Source organism: Ictalurus furcatus, chromosome 22 (genome assembly GCF_023375685.1).
Source record: "Ictalurus furcatus strain D&B chromosome 22, Billie_1.0, whole genome shotgun sequence".
NCBI lineage: Eukaryota > Metazoa > Chordata > Actinopteri > Siluriformes > Ictaluridae > Ictalurus > Ictalurus furcatus.
In genome coordinates, this window is record NC_071276.1 from 14,736,295 (window position 1) to 14,758,548 (window position 22,254).

At 36.9% G+C, this 22,254-nt stretch overlaps 1 protein-coding gene across 1 annotated transcript; it reads left to right on the plus strand.

The window, feature by feature from the left end:
- Positions 1 to 783: 783 nt before the first annotated feature.
- Positions 784 to 8,847, plus strand: sub1b (SUB1 regulator of transcription b). The gene is made up of 5 exons (XM_053610649.1): positions 784 to 965; positions 5,413 to 5,482; positions 5,584 to 5,703; positions 6,523 to 6,631; positions 8,126 to 8,847. The coding sequence occupies exons 2-5, from the start codon at positions 5,414 to 5,416 to the stop codon at positions 8,203 to 8,205; spliced, it is 378 nt and encodes a 125-aa protein (XP_053466624.1). The 5' UTR covers positions 784 to 965; position 5,413; the 3' UTR covers positions 8,206 to 8,847.
- The last annotated feature ends 13,407 nt before the right edge of the window (positions 8,848 to 22,254 follow it).

Here is a 22,254-nt window from a genome sequence, read left to right on the forward strand (position 1 = left end):
GTGTGTGTGTGTGTGTGTGTGTGTGTGTATATATATATATATATATATATATATATATATATATATATATATATATATACACATACACATACACATACACACACATACATATACGTATACATACACATATACACGCGATAGTCAGTTTCAGGTTGGTTGTTGTTTTTTTTTTTTAAACCTTCACGAAAACGGGCAAAAAAGTTTACAAAAATAATGGATGACATGATATATATTTTAAACTAAATTACACGGATTGGATCAAGTTGTACAATATTTTATTAAATGTAAAAAAAAAATCAGCAAAATCTAGATTTTTAGAACGTCATACAATTAATTTCTGGTGAAAAGAAGTGAGTATCTGAAGAGTGGGAGCAATTTAAATGCTTAAATATGACCATTTAAATATTATTTTATTTATTTTAATGCGTAAAAAATTCCACATACGTTTTGAGTTTAAATGAATTATTTTAGATAAGAAACAAAACTGTAAACAGTACTCCATAAATGTATTATGAAATAGTACAAATGTAAATAAAAACAATTTAAGGGTTTAAAAAAAAGATAGGCAGTATTAAAATAAAGTATTAAATAAGAGTTTTATTATTTCTTATTTTCAGGTGTCTGAAATTTTTACATTAATTGCTGTACAATGTGTGGGCATTTTTGGAAAACTATTTGTGTGGCTACGAATTCAATTAAAGTCAATAAACGTACATCAAAAAAAAAAGATGCCCATCCAAAATGGCGGCGCAGTTGACGTGTTTAGCTTAACCTTTTTTTATGGCTAGTGTACGTCAAACGTCTGATATGATTGGTCAATGATAGTCCACGTGATCTGAGCCGGGCGTTACATTTCCAATGCTGTGATCTCTCGCCCTGCGCGTGAGACATAAATCTACGGTTCAGGCTCAGTGTTGGTGCTCAGGATTCAGTGAACATCCGGCTAGATAACTGCATCATCTAACGTAAGTCAGCTATGCACCTGAAAGCGAATGATATAAACTGTAATGCTGATATCAACAAGCCGGAAGTGAGTCCAGGATGTGTGCTAAAGTGTCTCCCAGTGTGATTAGAGTGTTTCTGTGGGAGTAACGGTTATTTTATTTCCAGGCCTCATGACCCACGTTGTCGCTACAGCAGTGAGCTAGCTGAGCACATTCAGACCTGTTTACTACATCTAATCATCAAGAAGATTCGCTAATTATTTAGTTAAGGTCATTCATTAGAAAATAAAATGAACTACAGAGCCATGACACCAGGGAAGGCATGAGTCTTTCTTTCTTTCTTTCTTTCTTTCTTTTCCTTTCTCTTTCTTTTCCTTTCTCTTTCTTTCCTTCCTTCCTTCTGTCTTTCTTTTTCTTTATTTTATGATACTTTTTTTTATTGTGTGTGTGTTTTTTTGTTGTTGTTTTTTTAGAGATGTTTTATAAATACATCCAGGGGTACATTTAATAGAGAGAGGGAAAAAAAAAGAATTAAATAAGAAAATAGAAATGTTAGGTTTTATTAACTAACTAAATAATAATAATAATAAAAACCCTATCAAAATGTTTATATACATTAATACATTTTACAGCTTTCTGAAGGTTCGATTCCTGCTCCCGTCCTGTGTAAGTGGAGTTTGTATGTTCTCCCCGTGCTTCGGGGGTTTCCTCCAGGTACTCCAGTTTCCTCCCCCAGTCCAAAGACATGCATGGTAGGCTGATTGTTATTTACAAGTTGTCCGTAGTGTTTGAATGGACAGTTTGTGCCCTGTGATAAGTTTGCAACCCCTGAAGGATGTCCCCCTGCCTTGTGCCCTGAGCTGCCTGGGATATAGGCTCCAGGTTCCCCCGTGAGCCTGTGTAGGATAAACCGTATGGAAAATAGATGCATGGCTGGATGGACAGCTTTCTTATTTTTTCAAGTTTTATATTGTTTTTAGTTTTATTTCTCCCCGTTTACATTTATGTATACTAAATTTAACTAATAGAAGTAGCAAGTTCATTCAGTAATATTCCTCATGATATGTCATAGATGGGAAAAAAAACCCCCAAATAAAACATTTTTGAGACAAAAGTCAAAAGCTGAGCGTGATCTTTAATAAATGGCAGAAATCTGACTTAAAAAACAAGTCAAATGAGGACAACAAAATAAATGAAAGAATGTTTCCGCATGTTATATACAAAACGTACAAAAAAATATCAAGATCACAATTATATCTTCTTACAAGATAGGATAATATTTATAAATGAGTTTAAAGATAATTTCTTTGATTTTATTTGTGATTAAATAATTGTGTGTTAATTTCCAGGGCAGGCTTCACCTGTTTTATTTCTGTATGGCAATGACATCCGTGCCTTGTTACTATTGCATGAAATACTACACTTTAAAATGCATTTACTATTTCACATAAACTTAATTTTGTTTTGCACAGCCTTGCTGTTCAAGAGTGACAGTACAAGACTTTAGTCCTGATCATCTCCTACTTCCTATTCCCTACAAGTATACTTGTGACGTCATGAGTATGCTTGGTATTCTGCGTTATCCCGGTGTCCGAACCAGTGCCCTACTCCACATCTCAGGGAGAATGTTGTCCTGTGTTATGACCTGGATTAATGTGGGAGGTCACCGGATCTCTTGACATGTTGGATTAGACAAAGCCTAGATTAGGTTTTGTACCACACCCAGGCACATTGCATGACTGGTCTGCTACTCACTATTCCCTTCAAACACCAGTGTGTGTTGAGTAGCTGCTAGGGTGCATAATTTATACAGTAATCTATAGCAGTGCATTGTGGGTTGTCATAAGTGGGCTGAATATTCTTCCTGAGCTCCTGTCTGTTCTCCTCACATGTCTTTGACATGTTCTCCTCATGTCTGCATGGGTTTTCTCTGGGTTCTCCAGTTTCCTCCCAAAATCATGCCAGTAGGCAGACTCATGACTCTACATTGCCCCTAGGTATGAATGTGTGTGCTCATGCTGCGCTCCAGTGGACTGGTTTCCTATTCAGGATGTATTCCCGCTTTCGCATCCAGTGTTCCCAGGACAGGCTTCGGATCCACAGCAATCCAGACCAGTATAAAGCATTAAGTGAAGACAAACAAATGAATGATTATAGCACACTATATAGTAAATAGGGTTTACTGTACAATACTTTAAGTAGTGCACAATGTTGGAAAAAAAGGGTGTAATTTATTGCATAAATCTTTAGACCAGTCTCTCTGCGGAACTTCTCTTGACTGCTGGTTTGCATACGATTTGCTTCCTCCAAACATACTGTACAGCGCATGCATGCTGGACCACGGTTCAAGATATGAGGCCAGATATTTTGCAAAGGGATGATTGTAAAGCTGGCTTCACGTTCTGTTTTTATCAGTGCTGTGGTCAGACACTGGCAAGGACACAGGGTGATTTTCCTGATTGTCAACTTTGCCTTTAATTCAAAGGGCACACCCAACATCTTTTCCATAACTATGGAAAGCATGATATTTCTTCCCCCAAACATTTCTAATTGCCTCATAACTGGCAACTTGTGCTTTGGATTAAGTGTCATTGAAGAGATAATGTTTTGTTTTGTTTTTTTCTTCATCAGGGCAGGTAGGTATTCGGTTCGTTTTCATCATGTATGATGGGCCCTTGCTTCACTTTTCAGAGTGACCTTATTACTTCTGTGCAGTTTTAGGCATCACTTCAGTGCAGAGCTTTGTATTACACAATAACCCGCCTTTTACATAATAAAATACTTTTGAATTTCAATGTCGTGTGTGTGCCTGTCAGACCTGAGTGAGATTCTGTGAACACGCCACTTCCACCATTGGCTGAAAACTCATCAACTCCACCCTTCCACTTTACCAAAAGTCTCCTTGTTGCTAGTAAGAACCCTCTGTGTTGTAAATAAATGACCCTGTATGACCGAATGCATGCTGGTTCCTACAACAAGCGCTGTGCCACAAAATAAATCTGAAAGGAAACTTTTAAAAATGGCAGTAAATACCTGACAATTTAAATGCATTTCACTGAAGGATAATGAAAATGACAGGCATTAGTGCAAAGTCTGTTTTGGATTTCGGACAAGTCATCTTTATATTCTTGCATTTTTTTTTATTTTTTATTTTCTTGTTTTTTTTTTTGATCCAATGCACATTTTAATCCAAATACTGGATTATTACCCAAATGTACACATTCAGTTTACTTGTCAGTCACTATTTACTGTATTAACACTTGGTCATAAAATATTGCACATTGTTTTGTATATGGTTCTATGCTGCATAGCTGAAATTGTTTCCTATATAAAGGAATGAACAGGTAGATAAGTGTTTCACAACCAGCAGATTATAAATCAGTATGTTTACAAAAACTAGATCATGTAGTTTGGCCAACTATGCAGCAAGTCAACAAGACATTTATCACATAAGACATTCGGATAGGAGTTTAATGGCAAACACGTGCACACACATACAGTACCTACTCTTTTTTTTTTTTTTTTTTTTTTTTTTAAATTGGTGTTACAGCAGTAGTGCATTTTAAATCTCGAAAACTGGTATTTTATTTATTGGTGGTTTCTGACTCGGACACACTTCTATTGCCGCCCTCTGACCTGTTTTTCATCTTGATGTTCAAATTCTGCTTGCAGTTTCTGCATTTGTAACTCTTGTGGATGATCCCACATAGAGACCCTAAAGATCTGCATTCCCCAGAAACAGTTTCGGGCCAAGTCGTCTTCTGGCTTTGCTTCAGTGGATTATCTTTCCTGGATACTGTAGATTTGTACCTAAGAACTGCTGCTGTAATCATAAAGACTGTCCTGTGCTCACCAATTATTCACAATATGCTCATACTCATCCTTTTCAACACTGTTTCCAAATTTTCCAGTATACTGAAGAGTAATGATTTATAACAGTGGTCACCAACCCTCTTCCTTGAGATCTACATTCCTGCAGGTTTCATCTACAAACAAAATCTAACACCTGTTTTTAGTTGATCAAGAACTTCTTAAGGCAGTGATTAGATGGTCAGGTCGACACAGTCATGGTTGGAGCTAAAGTCTTCAGGAAGGTAGATCTCCAGGAACAGGGTTGGTGACATCCAATTTATAATCTCTCCACCCGGTGTCACCCGAAAGAGAACAGATTCCCTTTTGAGTCTGGTTCCTCTCAAGGTTTCCTCCTTGTGTTGTTTCGGGGAGTTTTTCCTTGCCTGTCACCTCTGGTGTGCTCATTCGGGAACTAAATTTGCATCTTGATTTCTGTGAAGTTGCTTTGTGACGATGTCTGTTATTGAATTGAATTAATCTGAGGCATACTGCTTATTTATGACCTTTCTAAAACGTTTGCAAGTGTCATCCTGAGTATTGAGTTTTCTTAAATCACCATGTGGGGGCAGTGTTGGCCTACATTTTACAGTAACAGCCTTGTGGTTGTCTTCCTCAGCATGCCCAAATCAAAAGAGGTGTTGTCCTCCACGTCAGGCAGTGACTCTGAGAGTGACGCCGAAACAAAGGTAGGATCGTTAGTATTACTTTACATTTATAGTTTGCATTTTAAAGTTGTTCTCTGCTGACACTTTACATTTATTGTGCTAAATGTAACAATTTGTCACAGGCCAAGAGGAAGAAGACAAGCAAAGTGGAGAAACCTGCTAAAAAACAGAAGGGTGGAGAGAGCTCCAAGCCAAGTGGCTCCTCTAAGAGTGATAATAATGCTGGTGACAACATGTTTCAGGTTTAGACCATCTTTCCTCACACATTCACATGCTCAAATAGTTTCTGTGCTCAGGATTAATATGCTGTGTGGCAGGGGGGGAAAAATCTGAAATGTACTTTGTAGAAGCTGTGACTTATGCAAGGCAGTAGATATGACTGAGAAAGTACTGGAGCGTATATACCCACTATTCCAGTGCATTTATAGTCTTCAGAATCGGTTTCAAAACAATAGTGCTGTTTCGCTGTCTTAGAACACCATGATGCTCCGTTCTCACCGACGGCGGATTCAGTGCAACCATTTTCTCCCTGCCGTTTTCCATTCATCATCCAGCTCTCTCCTATCATACAACAACTACAGATTGGGGAGTGAAGGTTAACACATTCTTCCTCCCAGACATGTGTGACTGCGACTTTCCAAACTGCTGCTCGTGCTGCACTTGGAGAAAAGCGCTATCCGCCCTCTTCCGCATACATGCACCCACGACTGGCTGGTGTAGCTGTGAATGAGAGCGGAACGAGTGTATGCCATGTCTTCCACCCAGTTATCCATAGCTCCCTTGGCTCTTGAACACAGATAGCTGTGGCATCATCAGGGTTCGTAGTCGCAATCTACCAGAGATGGCGCACACACTTTTCTGTTCCGCTACTCGAGAGCCGCAGTTTCAGAAAATTGTAATTAAAATTGGCTTAAATTGAGGCATGAAATTTTAAAGCTTACCCCAAACCGTGACTTATTCTAGGCCTGGTACATTCTCTATGTTTGAATTAGGATAGAAAATATAACTATGCTATCATAAAATGTTTGATGGCCTGAATCTGTGTAATACGTCTGTTTCAGATTGGGAAGATGCGATATGTCAGCGTCAGGGATTTCAAAGGAAAGGTGTTGATTGACGTTAGGGAATACTGGATGGACCAAGCAGGTGAAATGAAGCCAGGCAAAAAAGGTAATTGTGCTCTAGTTGACATTTTAGTTGAAATTTAGTTAATCATATAAGCATCATTGCTGATATTATAAATGATGGAAAATCTGACAAGAGTCTGATAAGAGAACTTTGATGCTGTAAACACACTGTCAAGTATGTTTTAAGAACAAAATTGGACGACTGTACGTGCTGGTCTTAAAATGTATAAATGAGAGGTCAACTGATAGTGGATTTTACTGAAACGATAACTAAGGTGGGCAGTCCCGGCTGATAACAGCTAGTTTTTCAAATTGATACTGAATGAAAACATAACACTCGAATAATGTATTGCTTAACTTTATTACAAAAATAAACCATACTGATTGCACCATGAAAATGTATCAAACTTTTTAAAATGAAATAAATATTAATATTTATATATAAGCTATTAATATATATTAAAGTAAATAAAAGATAAAAATTCAAACTGAGCCAAAATGTAGCACTCCAAATAACAAATAAAAGTAGAGACATAAAAAATGAATACAAAAAAAAACACTTCAAATAACACGACAAAATTAGTCGGTAATAGTTTTTATTTCATCTCTAGAGGCCGCTCTCGTACTGTATAATGACAGCGGACTCTTCTCAGCCGCTCCCGCAAGAAGGAAAAAATCTGTCGGTGTGGATTTGGATTTGGTGCTGATCGCCGATAATTTCCGGCCTCTAGTATAAATGTTCTGGTACATAAAGTCTTTGGCACAGCAGTAAGCTAATAATGTAGCTAACATCTGATAACATTAGCATTATATATGGCCAACATTAGTTATGCAATGTGCTTAAAAAGGTTATAATTTTGTTTGTAAGGGGTGTGTGGGGGTGCTTGCGTATTGTATGAGTAATGTATTTGAATCTTACTATTGCTAAATATTTTTAAATGATACTTTAAGGCAAAATATATTTAGACACAATTTTGCGTTTTTGAATCGAAAATGAAATATCTTATAGTTTAGATCGTCATTCATTCAGAAAGATGACTAATGTGGCCTAAATACGCTTTAAAATGTCTTTTTCTTTTGAGTTTATAACATTTTATAAGTTATTTATTGAGATTGAGGGATGGCTTAATGAGATACAACTACAGCAGATAGAACCTTTAATAAAACCAAACAGACTTTATGCTTACAGGTATTAATAAGGTTGTATAGCTAGTTTCTAAATGTCTCAAAATTTAGAAAATGTATATAACATTTTCTAAATTTGAAAATATTATACAACTTTAAAGGTAATTACATTTATTAAAGAAGTAATTTAGTGGTGCAAGCTGCAGTGTCAAAACATTCTCTAAAAATGATCTCACCTACACTGAACCTTATAAGACAAATGACATGAATTATCTCTCTTCTGTTGTTTCTCAATTATATTGACTCCAATTTTAGCATTTTATATGAAAGATTCCTTTAAATGAATGTTTAATGTTTTAATAACGTAATGTTTATTTTGGTTGTCTCATTAATTGTAACAAATCACCCTCAGGTATTTCGCTGAACCCAGAGCAGTGGAACCAGCTGAAGGAACAAATGTCGGACATTGATGACGCAATAAGAAGATTATAAAATTTGTCTGTGTTTCGGTGGGAGGGCTGGGTGGGGTAGAGTGTTTTTAGAGTTCCTGTTCTTTTGGCATCTGGACACTGGGTGAAAAAAAAAATATTGTGTTGTTTTATCTTCTACTTATGTTGTTGTTAGGTATGCACCAATCCCTTTTTTTTCCTTTCCATTTTTGACATGATCTCAGTATGAGCTCCATAGTATCAGACGATACCTAATGACCGCCACTAAGCCGAGTTTTTGCAAGCTTCTGTTCCCAAGTTATGCGAGACACTAGAGACCTGTTGATGTTCGTGTGTGAAATCTGTGTGCCAGTCAGTGTAACAAGCCTTCATGGCATAGAAAACGTCAGTAGATCAGACTGGAAGACGTCGGATCCAATCCCAGTGTTTCAAGCCTGTATGGGACCGATAACATTACTCTGTATTGGGTTGGTGTATCCCTGGTGGTTGCAGTTTAATTGAAGTAGAGTGTTTTTTTTCTTTTTTTTTTTTTCTTTCTTTGGTGACTTTTATATATCGTTTAAACCTACTGCTTGTTGTTTTGTAATAGATGGTTGAAAAGTCCACAATGGATAAACACTGCTTTGGGAATAAACTTGTCACACTGTTCTTTATACGTGGTATGTGTAATAAAGGGTACATCATATGCTTGGGTGGTTTCACAATCAGGCATGTTTATCATTTTTGTTTTGCACCCTCTTCAAGTATGTGCTAGATAAATAGCAACTACTAGCCTGGCTTCAAATCAGCAAAGCTCAGATGCGTGACTGTTGGCTTTTTGCTGCACATATTGTTGACAGTTTTGCCATTGGTTTTAATATTTAACAGCTGAAGGATGAATCAAAATGAAAATATGGCTTTCTGTGATGCTCAGTGCATTCAGTACTAAGTCTCAGTCTCAGTTTGTGTGTGTGATTTTTTTGCTTGCCTTCGCGTGGGAGCAGGAATTATAATTGTCCATACACCCACTCAGACATAGACCAGACTCCGGTGCAACAACAGCCCTTTCAGAGAACTGTCCAGAAGAGCCATCTTGCATCAATTGCATTTGCTGACCAAAATTAAATCAGGATCGTAAATCACAGTAGCCTCTGTATGGCCAGCACCGGTTTTTGTGACTACATGGTTTACGATGTTGCGTGCAAAGGCTGATATCACTTAGGATCATGTTATCCTATTTATTATTATTATAATTTTTTTTTAATTCTGTATATCACTCTAAATTGTAAATGAATGATCATCAGCTTTATAATATACCTCAGTGATTGAGAGAATTGACATTAAATAAAAAGGAAGTTAACATTTTTATTATTTGAAAACCATGACCAAGTTTAGGTTCAAGCAAAACATTGAAGCATTGAGCATTTAATACTCCCAAAATTTCTCATATATATATATATATATATATATATATATATATATATATATATATATATATATATATATATATATATATATATATATATTTTATATATATATATATATATTTTATATATGTATATGTATGTCTATATTCACAGCGTGTTGTGGCAGGATTGAAAAGAAGAATAATTATTACATTTCTCCATGTCACCAGTGGTAACCCAGATGCCAGTTACTATGGTGATCTTTTGTCTCCATGGAGGTCTAATATACTTCCAGAGAGGAGGAGGTGATTATCATTAAGGCTATTGTATGTCATTCACATTACTGTACTTGTACAGTTGGAGACTCTCCTGTTGGCACCAAATGCTGCAAAACAACAAAACACACATCAGTTGAACTGTCAAGCATAATACCGAGATGATGTGCTGACTGAAGGACAGACAAAGGTTTATTAGATCATGTACTTTGCAAAATTCTTACAGATGTACTGTTGGTTGCAAAGCAGGTACATTTGCAATACAATTTTTTAAAAATATAAAAACACAGTTGCTACAGGGAGCACAAGGGAAGATGGACAAAATGAGCAATTTTATGCAGTGAATCACTAGATGGTGCTGGTGCTCTGTTTTTGACTTGGACTCGGTAGAATCACTTAGAATATTCTTAATTTTTTAAGAGCATTACTATTTCTTACTATAGAATTTGAGATTTGTGCAGTTAATGTAACTGTCAGTTATCTGTTGGTGGTTTGGATGAAAAATCAGAACAAGACTATTTCCTTCATGATTTTCTTCTTCCTCTTATTATTATTAATATTATTATTCTCTACAAACTTGATTCATTTGATGAAGACTGTCAGTGTATTCCCTAATACCTTAGGGATTTGCCTGTTTTCATTGAAATTAGGAACAGACTCTTGTTCCATGAAAAACATCACTCTGTCCTGATAGTGGATTTCCTTAACTGCTAGCCATAGATAAAAAAAAAAAAGGAATTTGTTTCAAAACCCTTGGCTGTAACACATACGCACAGCACATATGCTGCCATTTCTTTGATTTTTAATACCAGCTCAAAGTGATTCATGATGAATACAATATCTAAATGGATTATATGGGTAATTGTCCTTCAGAGTCACAGCTGTAGAATCATTCAGTGGAACAAGGGCTTGTTCAAATGATGGATGTTAAAAGTTGTGCTGTGGTCGGCACGCATTTTAGTGGAAAAAAATGTCCTTCATCCCATACACGCACGCGAGGCATGTCCTCCCCCATCCGCCCACTAAAAGGCACGCTCCCTGACTGCTGTAAGTGGTTTGGAGTGCCTGTGCAACCTGCACCTGGAAACAAGGCAATGTAGGCTGAGACTTGGCTGCTCAGGAAACGCCGCATTTCTTCCCCCTGCATTACTTTATACTTTGATGGTTTTATGATGGATTGAGGGAAGAGTATCCTGGAAAAGACGGGGGGAAAAGAAGGGGTGAAAGTGGGTGTGCTCAGCTAGCTCAGGTCACCAACGCCTCTGTAGTCCAACATCTGCTTTCATTTGAAGTGTCTGCAATAAGCCCAGTGACTGAACATCAGCGGCTGTGGTTCTTCGCCTGACGCTTGTGTCACTGGTATCTGGGGTGCTGTGTTGCAGGTCTTAGCACGTCAGATTCCAGTTCGTTGTACCTCAAAAAAAAAAAAAAAAAAAAAAGGAAATATAGACGCGAATGTAGCTCATCATTGGACTAATATCAGACAGTCAGTGGTTTTAAAGGGCAGGGAGTGAGTAAAACATGAGGAAACGTCCTCAGCTCACTTTTTGATTAATGTCTCTGTCCCTCTTGTTTCACTCCATGGTGGCTAATATAACGGATCCCATTACTTGGAAGGAATGTGCTCTTCCATAGAGATGTGAAATTCATATTGATTATGGGGCGTCTTGAATTTCTTGTCCGTGACAGGGATGATATTGGCTAAAGCCTGCCTTGGCTGTAAAGTGCAGCCAAATCTTTTTATGAAATCATTCATTTTGAGAAAAATGAGTGACATTTACGTCAATGTAATGTATCCAAATGAACATTTGTTTGGGACTGGGTACAAGTATATACAGGTAACCCACCTGTTCAAGTAGAGAATTTCATAGGAATTAAAACAAGCAATGCTTGACTCCATGAGATTGGATTTTTTTCACACTGTAAAAAAAAAAGAAAAGTTGACTTAACTTAAAATTTGAAGGCAACTTGCTGCACAGCTTTTTTGAGTTTACTCAACTTAACTTCCCATAACTCAATTCTTAACCTTGAGATGAATAAACTCAAAAAAGCTGTGCAGCAATTTGCCTTGAAATTTTAAATTAAGTCAACTTTTCTTTTTTACAGTGCGATTTCATTTGACTGAAATTGTAAAAACAGGCATGAACAATAACTCTGTCCATAATCATGTGTTTAAACGTTGTCCCTTTTTTTTTATATATGGCTTTCGTTGTACAAACTGTTAGGAATTTGCAGGTGTGAGACCATGTTGGCTTGATCTTGGTAAAAAAAAAAAAAAAGTACTATATTTCAATAAATTGTAACCCTCTGAATTCCTTGGACATGGCAGCAGGTCCAGACTTACATTGTCATTCTCATTACTGCATACCTTTCTTATTAGTTTCACTGAATAACTGAATAATAATCAAAGAATTTAAGGGTTAAACCCCCTCTAAATTCTCAACCTATTGTTCAGTTCATTGAAAATCACATTATTCAGTAATGTCTATGAATTATTCAATAACTACAATGAAAGTTATATAAAAGGTATGTAATTACAGGACTGAGGAATGCAAGTCTGGAGCCGTGGACAAATCCTGGCAGTTTCAGAGGTAATGGCAATCTTGAATATTTAATTGGCCCAGCATACATATTTTCATTTGTTCAGCATTGTCCACCCAGGCACTAAACCTGCTGTATCTACTACTGCCTCCAGTCCTGTCTTAAAGTTGAGTGGAACTAGTGCTGTTTGGTGGAAGCCTCAGCCACGGCATGGCCTTTCACACCAGGAGGGTTTCACTGTCAGCATACTGTCGAGCCGCTGGGCAAGGTGAGCAGCAGCAGGGGTTCGGCGCTGCCCGCAGCTGTTGACATTGGCTGGGGTGCACTGAGGAATGCAGCAGGCCTCGTTGATGACTCCTTCCCCCCTCCTCTGCTGAGGCCGAGCCACTTCATTGCGCCAGCTGCGGGACCCCACTGAGCCAAGACTCCTCGAGGTCAGCTGGAGGTGCCTCCGACCTGCCCCATTGTCTACACTCATAAATATCTCATAAATATGCCTGTGGTTGAACACTGATAGAAAAAATACTTGATTTGACTAGTTTGTCACAGCCATCTTAGAACTTAGGCTAGAATAGTGAGTATGCCTGAGGGCTCTGGGGTCTCCCACCTAATGAGTTGGATTTTCTTTACTTTTGGCTCAACGGAGCGTACGGTATAACAGTGTGAAGCAGCCCAGCTGCCTGGGGAGATATAGCCCAGAAGGTCAGCGCATATCCTCGGTGCCTCATAGAGCCGAATTCCTGTGTGGAAAAGCATTATGTAATAAGCTGCACAATGCCTTCCAAATAACTCGAGCCAGTTTCTTTAATTCTCTGGTGACTCAATTAAGATTGTAAGTGAAAAAGGTATTCTCGCTATCTATTTCACGCAAAGTGTGTGAACCAAAAAGAAAACAGAGTTTGTTTGCCTACATGCATGTCGAAAATAATTGTTGTGGTCTCGTAGCATTCTCAGTGGAATATCTTATCAAAGGAAAATTAGCAGAAATAATGTGATAAACTGTGCAGACACTGAGCAATAATGTCACACACCTCTCACTTATGCAGTAACAGTGGAAAATACATCCAACCATATGATTCCAGGTAACAGTGGAAGAAAATTGTGTGATTAATGGAAAAAAGGGCATGTTGGAATTGAGCAGTCATTAAGTACTCGTGGTCGTGTTCGCCTTGTTTGAGCTCTTTGAGGTTTTGTATAACCACAGCGGGATGGAGGGTTTTCCACTCAGAATACACTGTGCTTTGTGCAGATCTCTGCAGCCAGAGATTTTAGATATATGGAAATAAACTTGACTGGTGATTGCTCATTTGTCTGATAATATTGTTGTGCACCATTGGTTATAATGACATAGGCTAAGTGAACATGTCTCAGGTACACTTACCTCCACAGACAGCTTTCTTCATGGAGGATGCTTCTTGTGTACTATTTGAATGGGATAAGATATCTGAGCGTACAGTATGTTTGTTAATTAATGTTGGTGGAGGACATCTGTCGTAATTATGATTGATCTGCACAGGATAAGCGATCTCTGTATGTGTCTTCATGATATACACATGGTTGCCATGATAAAAATTCCATAATCTAAACTTTAATTTGACACAAACTGTTTGCTTTGATCCTAATTATAAGCGCTTCTTCTAGGGCTTGTGGCCGTGCAAGTTGTAATAGTTAGCTAGTAGGTCACATGACTATAAAATGTATGTATGCTACCTGTGCTAGGAACTTAATAACTTACCTAAATCCACTGGAAGACATTTAAACTAGGTCTGTAGTTTATTGTTCTGCATTTGTTTTGATTTCAGCGGGAGGAAGAAAAGAATACCTGTTTCCTATTGGATATCATGAAATCTTTACCAGCATGTCAATTCAGATAGGAGATATATATATATATATATATATATATATATATATATATATATATATATATATATATATATATATATATTACCAGCTATTAGTTACTGTTACTTGACAAATTCAGACAAATTCCAGAGATACACCGGAAATACCTACTTTATCCCACCTCCCCATGTAAAACGAAGGCAGTCTGAATAGGGCTTTTGTTGTGTATCCTTGTATGTTTTGCCCTACAAGTAACAGGTCAGATGCAGTAATGACTTTCTCCACTGTATATTCAAACCCATCACTTTTTCTTGCCAGCACATGCAAACGTTTAGCGTTGTTGGCATCATGATGTTTTCTTAGTAAAAACTGATTGTTCGCTTAGTCTTCAGATCCCTGAACCGAGGCCCGTGTCTATTTCTTTAACGTAGACCTCACACCACCATCTTCCCACCATTTGTCTCAGGCACAGAATGTAGACAGAACCAGACAATGGAAAGCAGAAATATACTGAATGATCTGGTGTTTGCAGAGTAAAGGGGAAAAAAGAAGCAGGGGAATCTCTGACGTAAAGATGTCTACCAACAGACGCAATGTCAACAGGTAGTGTTTCTTTTTGACAGAAGGACGTCAGAGCCTGCTGTTGGGAGGATGTTTAAACAGAGATCAGTTCATCTCTTTGTAAGTCTGCTTAATGCTATTTGCTGTCAAAACCATAGCCATTCCTGACATTCCTTGCTAGGACACACTGTCTTGATTTTGCGACGTTTTAATCTTCAGGTTTGGGGAAATTTCACTCATTTTGTTGGTTTAACCACATAGTCTCAGCTTATTATTCAGTTATTCATCTTAAACTCAGGTATTCAGGTACTGGCGTGTAACTAATAGGAAAAGGTATGTAGTTATAGGCTTGAGTAATGTAAGTCTGGACCTGCAGACAGGTTTAAGGGTTTAAACACGAGGCAGTCATTATGCAAACATGTTACAGCTTTTCGTGGCCAGGTGTTGTATGTGAAATATGTCTTTGAGAATTGAATTCTTTCATTTAATTGATTGTATTGTGCAGTGCTGTCTCTCCAGGGCTTAATCATTTGTAGTGCTGTTTTACTGAATGAGTGATTGCCACAATTCAATTTCAAAGTGTATGAAAAGTAACAAACTGCTATGTATTTGCTCTCTGTCCTTTGACATAGCCTGTTTAAATGAATTAACAGTGAGAAAAAAATGCACACAGTCACACTCCCATGCTCGCCGTTAAATCATTCATTCGGTGTTTGCCCCCAGGCGAACATCACTTCACTAATTAAGTCACAAGCCTCATTTATAATGTTATTCTACAGTTCACATTTCCATCCCATTTAAGAGGTTTAATAAATGGAATATTTTGGATTTAAACAAACACTTAATGACGTGGAGGGATTTTTAATGTGTCCTCGAGGGAGCAGAGGCTGTGTTTGCACTTCGGAGGTAAAGGGAAGTTTAATGGAATGTCTGCAGTACAATTTGGAGTAATAACATCTGTCTGTATCATTATTTTGTTCCGAAAATCATTACTTTTATGGTGTCACATTCTTCTTTTTATTTGCTCCATGGTGGACTTATAGAATAGTTCAGAGCCATTTTATCCCCTCGTTCAGTTACATATTAACTCATTGCTAAAAGATGACAATGCACAAGGCTAAATGTCATCTTGGCTTTGACTCAAAAACCTTATTTTAATAGGTCCTATTATAACCAATTCTGACATGGTTTTACACAATGCCGGTATTATTCTCAGACATTCTTAGGTAAAGCGCAGATCTCTATATACCACCATCAAGTGCCATGCCGTCCTCAGGCATAAATGTGGCGTAGGTCATAATTGCACATAACTGTAAGGTAGGATCCTGGTTAGTGTGAGTTACCTTGACTCCCAGCCCTGAGGACATCATACCCCCCTTCCTTCTTCCAATGTGGACTCTGGGCGCTATTAACCTGTCCCTGAGAGTTTGTTTTTACATGCCTATGTGTTTGCTGCCATGGCCTCTTTTAAAAGGTAAGAGGAATGCTGCCAAATGAGCTGCAACACATTGGCGATTGCTCCAGGAGGAAAAGGAAAGAAACAACAGGGGGTGTCTGCCATACAACAAGGCAAAACATCAAGCTCCGTCAGGGGCAGATCCAAATATGCACTCTGTAAGTCTTAGATATTTCAAAACACGAAACTCAAACTTTTCAAACATCGTGTGTGCTGTCTCCCTGATACCCGCCTTTAGATGTTTGCATTCCGTTCACATCAGGGAACAATCGTGAAAGGGACATGTCAGCTACCCTGGATGACACACTTTTTTTACTGTCTACAACAATGAAGAACATGTTAAATGTGTGTTGTATGATAACATATAAGGCTCTTAAATGGGTAAGGAAAAACATCTAACAGGCGCTGTGTTGATACTGTTAGAAAATAATTTTCACTTTCAGCTGATGTGAACTGCAGTAGTGTTACTTTTACAGGAATCTATCACAGATGGAATCCACATATGTCAAGGATATTTGGATGCATAAAAACAGTCCAGTTTTTGCAGACAAAAAAAAAAAAACATCTCAGCAAATTGCTGTTCAATCCATATTTTCATTAAAAATGTCCCGCATTGTACAACTGTTAACAGCTGTGTGTCTCAGTGGATCTGATTTCAATTGTTTTAAATACAGAGGAACACCAAATTTCCCCTTTCAGGCAATACAGTTGACTTTTTTTTTTATTTGATGACTAACCACATTGTCCCCTGTACTATATGATGAATTTTGTGGTGTCTATAGCACCAATCAAGACCAGACCTCAGGAGTACCTCAATTGTATGCATGTAACTCAACAGAGAATATCTATATTTGTTATTTGTAGAGCTTTAAAACTCAACCACGCAATGCAGCAGGAAAGGTCAGTGAGGATTACAGCATTAACCTCCACAGAATGGTTCTGCACTGACAGTTTATGTAGTGACCCAGTTTTGGCCTACATTAATGTTGAGGCATTCTGTTGGGTCTCATGATGTTCATAAACTGAATTGTGGGATTTCTAGTTTTTTGGAAATCTAGCTGCTATTTGTTCATTTATCACCAGAAAAAGTATTTACTACAGAAGTTTCATAATCACAAGTCCCACATCCACTGGTTAATGCATGCAGTTAGCTGACAATATCAAATGTGAATGGCGTTTCAAACTGGCCCAGGTGTTTTCTTCAAGGTTGTCACATTTCTAGCCTGAAAAATGAAAAAGACTGAAGACAAATGCTTGTCGTGATGTGAGAGAACAAAAGAGAGGACATCTGTGATAACAATATTCGAATGCCAAATTAATAAGTCTATGATGCTACCAAAAATAAAAAGGACAATATTTTAAATGTGTAAGCATGTGCACACTCAAATGTGTTTTAAAGAATGGATTTTCTTCTTCTCAGGTTTAGATTTTCAGTGAACAACAAAATCTATCCATCAGAATGGTAGTGCGTTTCGGCTGTTACAGGGTTAAATAACACATTCACTGATTTTGATGGAAAAGTACTCTAAATTGTTTTTTCCCTTGGTGATGGATAACAGATTTTTTTTAATGTGTGTAGTATTTATTATATTTATACCCAAAAGAAAACGGAAATAACCAAAGACAACAGGTTCCTGGAGACCAATAGCACTTAAAAAGAATATGCTGTATATATTCATTTACGAATGACAAATTGCTTGTATTTATTTAAATTTCCCTAGATTTGCAACATACAAGATAAAATACTATCATTTAAATGAAGTTGTTTTTAGTAAAAAGATTGTTTGAATTGAAAATGTGAATGATTGTGTTAATGTTTATGTTATACTTATATGTCCACATATTATATGTCCACACATGTTTATGTTATACATATATATGTGTGTGTGTGTGTGTGTGTGTGTGTGTGTGTGTGTGTGTGTTTATATACATATAAAAATGTCAAAGATAGTGTCTACAAAATACATTTGCATACATTTGCAGTAAAACTATCACAGCATAACTGCATCAGAACATATTTGAGAGTATCTTTCAGGTGAATACATGACTGAAAATAACTGTCCTAGCAGTTCTCAGATACTTCACTGTTGGATGAGCAAAATAAATGTCTTTTTTGAAATGCCTCTTTTTGTCTACAGTTAGGTTGGAATTGTTATAGTTTGATATTAAAACCTGATACAAGTCTAGCTGTATTACTATTTCTTTAAGAAATATATGTTGTATGTTAGGTAATATATGCAGATTGGACTTGCCTTTGGATGTAAACTGTGTTAAGTGTTTGAGGAGATATTAATGAAAAAATAGGAAGTTCAATTAAAATTAGGATTATTTAAATTATTCATATGCTATTTTCCATATGTACATTGTTTAGATTTGAAATAAAATAAATGTCATCTAATATGTATTGTACTATTAACCATTTATCAAAGGTTAAAAAGTCTTATAATCAAATGTTTGAATGCTTATTAAACTAGAACTAAGACTGTGATCATGGCTGTCCAAATACTAGGGTGATACATTTATCAATAAACATCCCAGTCAGACAAACACTTGAAAAGCTTTGCCAGATAATTGTTGTCCCATATTAGTTAAGAAACAAGCTTAGTTTTGTTTAGACAGATCAAGATGCTGTATGAATATTTTGCTATCACGTTACCTTGGAGAGCAACCATGTAAAAAGCAGTGTCAGCCGCTAACCTGCCACATTGGAGATACTGGAGATTCACTAATGGGTTTGACATGGTTCAGGCTGTAAGGGAGAAATTAGGGGGACAGAGTTAACACATCTGATTTGCAGTATAATGAGGGTGTGAATTTGAAAGTATAACTCCATCTCACAAGGTTTCTGATAATACAGTGCAAATAAAAGGTACAAATGTTACTAAAACAAATAGATGTGATTAAAATGTTGTACTGAGAATTCCAACTGAAATAACTTTGTCGGTGATCAATGATTTTTATGCAAAAGTTTTTACAGAATATAGTGTACTATATATGTATACAGTGTGTCAGGTGGCTGATGTTGCTTTAATATGAATCATCACGTTGTTTATGGTAGTAGAGGAAGAAAGAAATGTCCCTTTTTAACTACTTAAATACAGTCAGTAGTGAATTATAGGTATTTATGTTTCTTATCAAACCTTCTTCAGTACCTGAGTAAATGAGATTTCTTAGGTGAACCACTTAAAGTCTCAGATTATTCAGTTATTCATCTTCAAGCATTCAAGATTTGTCCAGGGGCAATGTGTAACATTTGGATATTTACTTTTCTGTGTGCGCATGTATACCAAGATCTTGTACTGATATATGACATATCACATGCAATATATACATCTATAATACAATAATCATTCCCTGGAACTATCTCACCAAGCCAGTGCAGAGCCTGAAAGACAGGGAACTCTGTCAGGCAATTATCCAGTGTTCATAGTTCATACAAAAATACCAACAAATGCAAACTTCTCTGGACTAAGGCAATCTTATCGTCAGAGCATGCAGCTCTGTGGCTCCAACCATGCTCACAAACTGCTAAGTGGAAAGCTCCATATAATGTTCATGTCGTCCAAGATGTGAGAAGGAAAAGGTAATGATTACTGTATATATTTCAAATACTGCTTTATATGTCACTTTATGACTTTGTTATAAAATCTTGGTATGCACACACAAGCACACAAAGAGGTTACACACTCCCCCTTGCAGTGTGAAATAGATCATTTTTCCTGAATCTATATTTTTTTTTAGTAGCTACACCCTTAATAAATGGTTCTTCAAGGGTTCTTGGGATAGTTAAGGGTTCTTACTTTCCTAAAAGGGTTCTACTTCTAAGGGCTCTAAAAGGAAATTCTTTCTAATAGAGACATTGTAGGTTTCTGCATAGAACTTTTAAGGGTTCCTTTGAAGGGAGAACCCGAAGAACTCTTAAAATCTTCTATGTTTAACTTTTTTTTTCTAAGATTGTATTATTCAGTACTTACACTCTTACCTAAAAGGGTTCTTCAGTAGCTCTGAAAGGGTTCTACTTGGAATTATTTCTGAAATCTTAAAGAACCTTTAATATTCTCTTAGAGGCACAAACTGAATAATGCTTTGGAGTCCTAGATTTAACCTTCTTTCTAGGCGTGTACTGTATACACTGATGGATCCTGGGTATTTAAGGGGTTAATCCAGCACTCAGATCATTTGTGAGAAAAAAACTGCTGGTAAATGATGTGTCCAAATAGTGGAGGAAAAAAAAACAGTCTTCAGGTCTTGACTCTGAGCAAACACGTCAATATATCATGGCAACCTATTGTTTGTTTGACCCCCATGTAAAAATGATCCTACCAACTCCTGATGAAACATTTTTCTGTTGTTTCTGATAGCAGTCAGGCAAGCAAAAATAAATGAAATCCAGTTCACATGCAATGTTATTTGACACGATCTTGTCATAACAGAAATTACATTTCAAGCTACATTTCAGAATCTGCTGTATATGCGTGTACTGTCATGACCTCTGTCCTGGATCATCATTTCTGTGTAAAATAAAACAAGTTAATGATTTATTTCTCGTTTACCTTCTCTCACAACCTCTGAACAAATCGAAAGTGGTAAACTACCTCAAAAAGAAATGAGTGCTTTATAAATATCATGATTGTAATGCTTTATTCTTTTTCTTGTATTTCAGCAAACCCTTGCTTTTAGTATTTGCCCATTACACAAGATTAGTAGTCTGAGGTCACATGATTTTGAATGGAGAGGGGTGTAAGAATGACACTGACACAATGAAATGCCTGGAGTATTGCCTGGAGTACTGGTGGCCTTTCCAGGACCCAATGAGCAGTCTAGCGCTTGTTGACATTTCCCACACTTCTACTTTGTGGTCAGTGTTTGTGCATGAGCTGGTTACTGCTTGTTCCACAAAGGTACGAAAACCAGACAAGGATCTCAGTCTATATTACCTGCAATATTGACTCGAGTTCTTTGGGCCTTTAAAGGTTGGAGCCGAACATGGTACTCTTTACTAAAGGCCCCTAAACTCGACAGTGTGAACTGAAATTTATGGTGTAGGTCTTCATTTGCCAGGTTGATCAAACTCTTGCTTTCGGTTAGTGATAAATTATTTTATTCAAACTCTTTCATTTGCTTAGGAAGCATACAAGCTGGTGCTTTTTACTTTGTTTTAGACATGGTGGAATTAATTACAGGGGGAAGAAACAGTTGCTAACATCTGCGCATAACTGCATAGATTTAATGAGGTTTCTTTCATTAAATGAAGAAAAAAAAACTTGATATGGCAAGAGTTTCAGCTCAGTATCACTTGGATAGAATTGTCGAAGACCAGCTGTTCCACACTCATATTTTTTATATTGATACTTTTGCACACAACCATTCAAAGATTTTATGACATCAATCATTGTTGGAACCAAAGTATTATTAAATGGACAGGCAAACAAAAAGTTTTAAATCCTGCGTGATTAATTGAGAATAAATGTCCTTTAGAAGCAATTCTTAGTCTTTGTTTTGTTGTCAGCAGACACTATAGGCAACTGCAGCACTGTCCTATGATTAACCAAAGCATTGGACAAAATTAGGAACATTTCATAGTTAATGCCTCAGTCGCAGTTCTCCCTTTTTAGATAACTACTTTACAGTTTGCATGATAATGCACTACTTAATACATCATTCATAATCTATGCTAAAGACCAAATAATGCATCATTTAAATTTTCAGAATAAATAACACGTCATATATTGACAGGGTTTCAGTCAATTTTGAAAACATGACAATATGATAACATTTTTCCTAAGCACATGTTAAGAATCTCAAATCTACACATCTTGATAAACGAGGTACTTTTCTCTTGAAGTCCTCAGATTCAAACAAATGTAACAAACAAACATAAACTGCGATTACCCTGGCTTCCGTGATCTGGTACATCCACAAACATTCACTATGAAAACAAACATTTTCAGCTTGCCCTGTGGACAGTTTCTACTGCTGAAGACGATTGGGAATGTGTCTGATAAGCGGACCGTCTCTCTCTTTGAAACCTA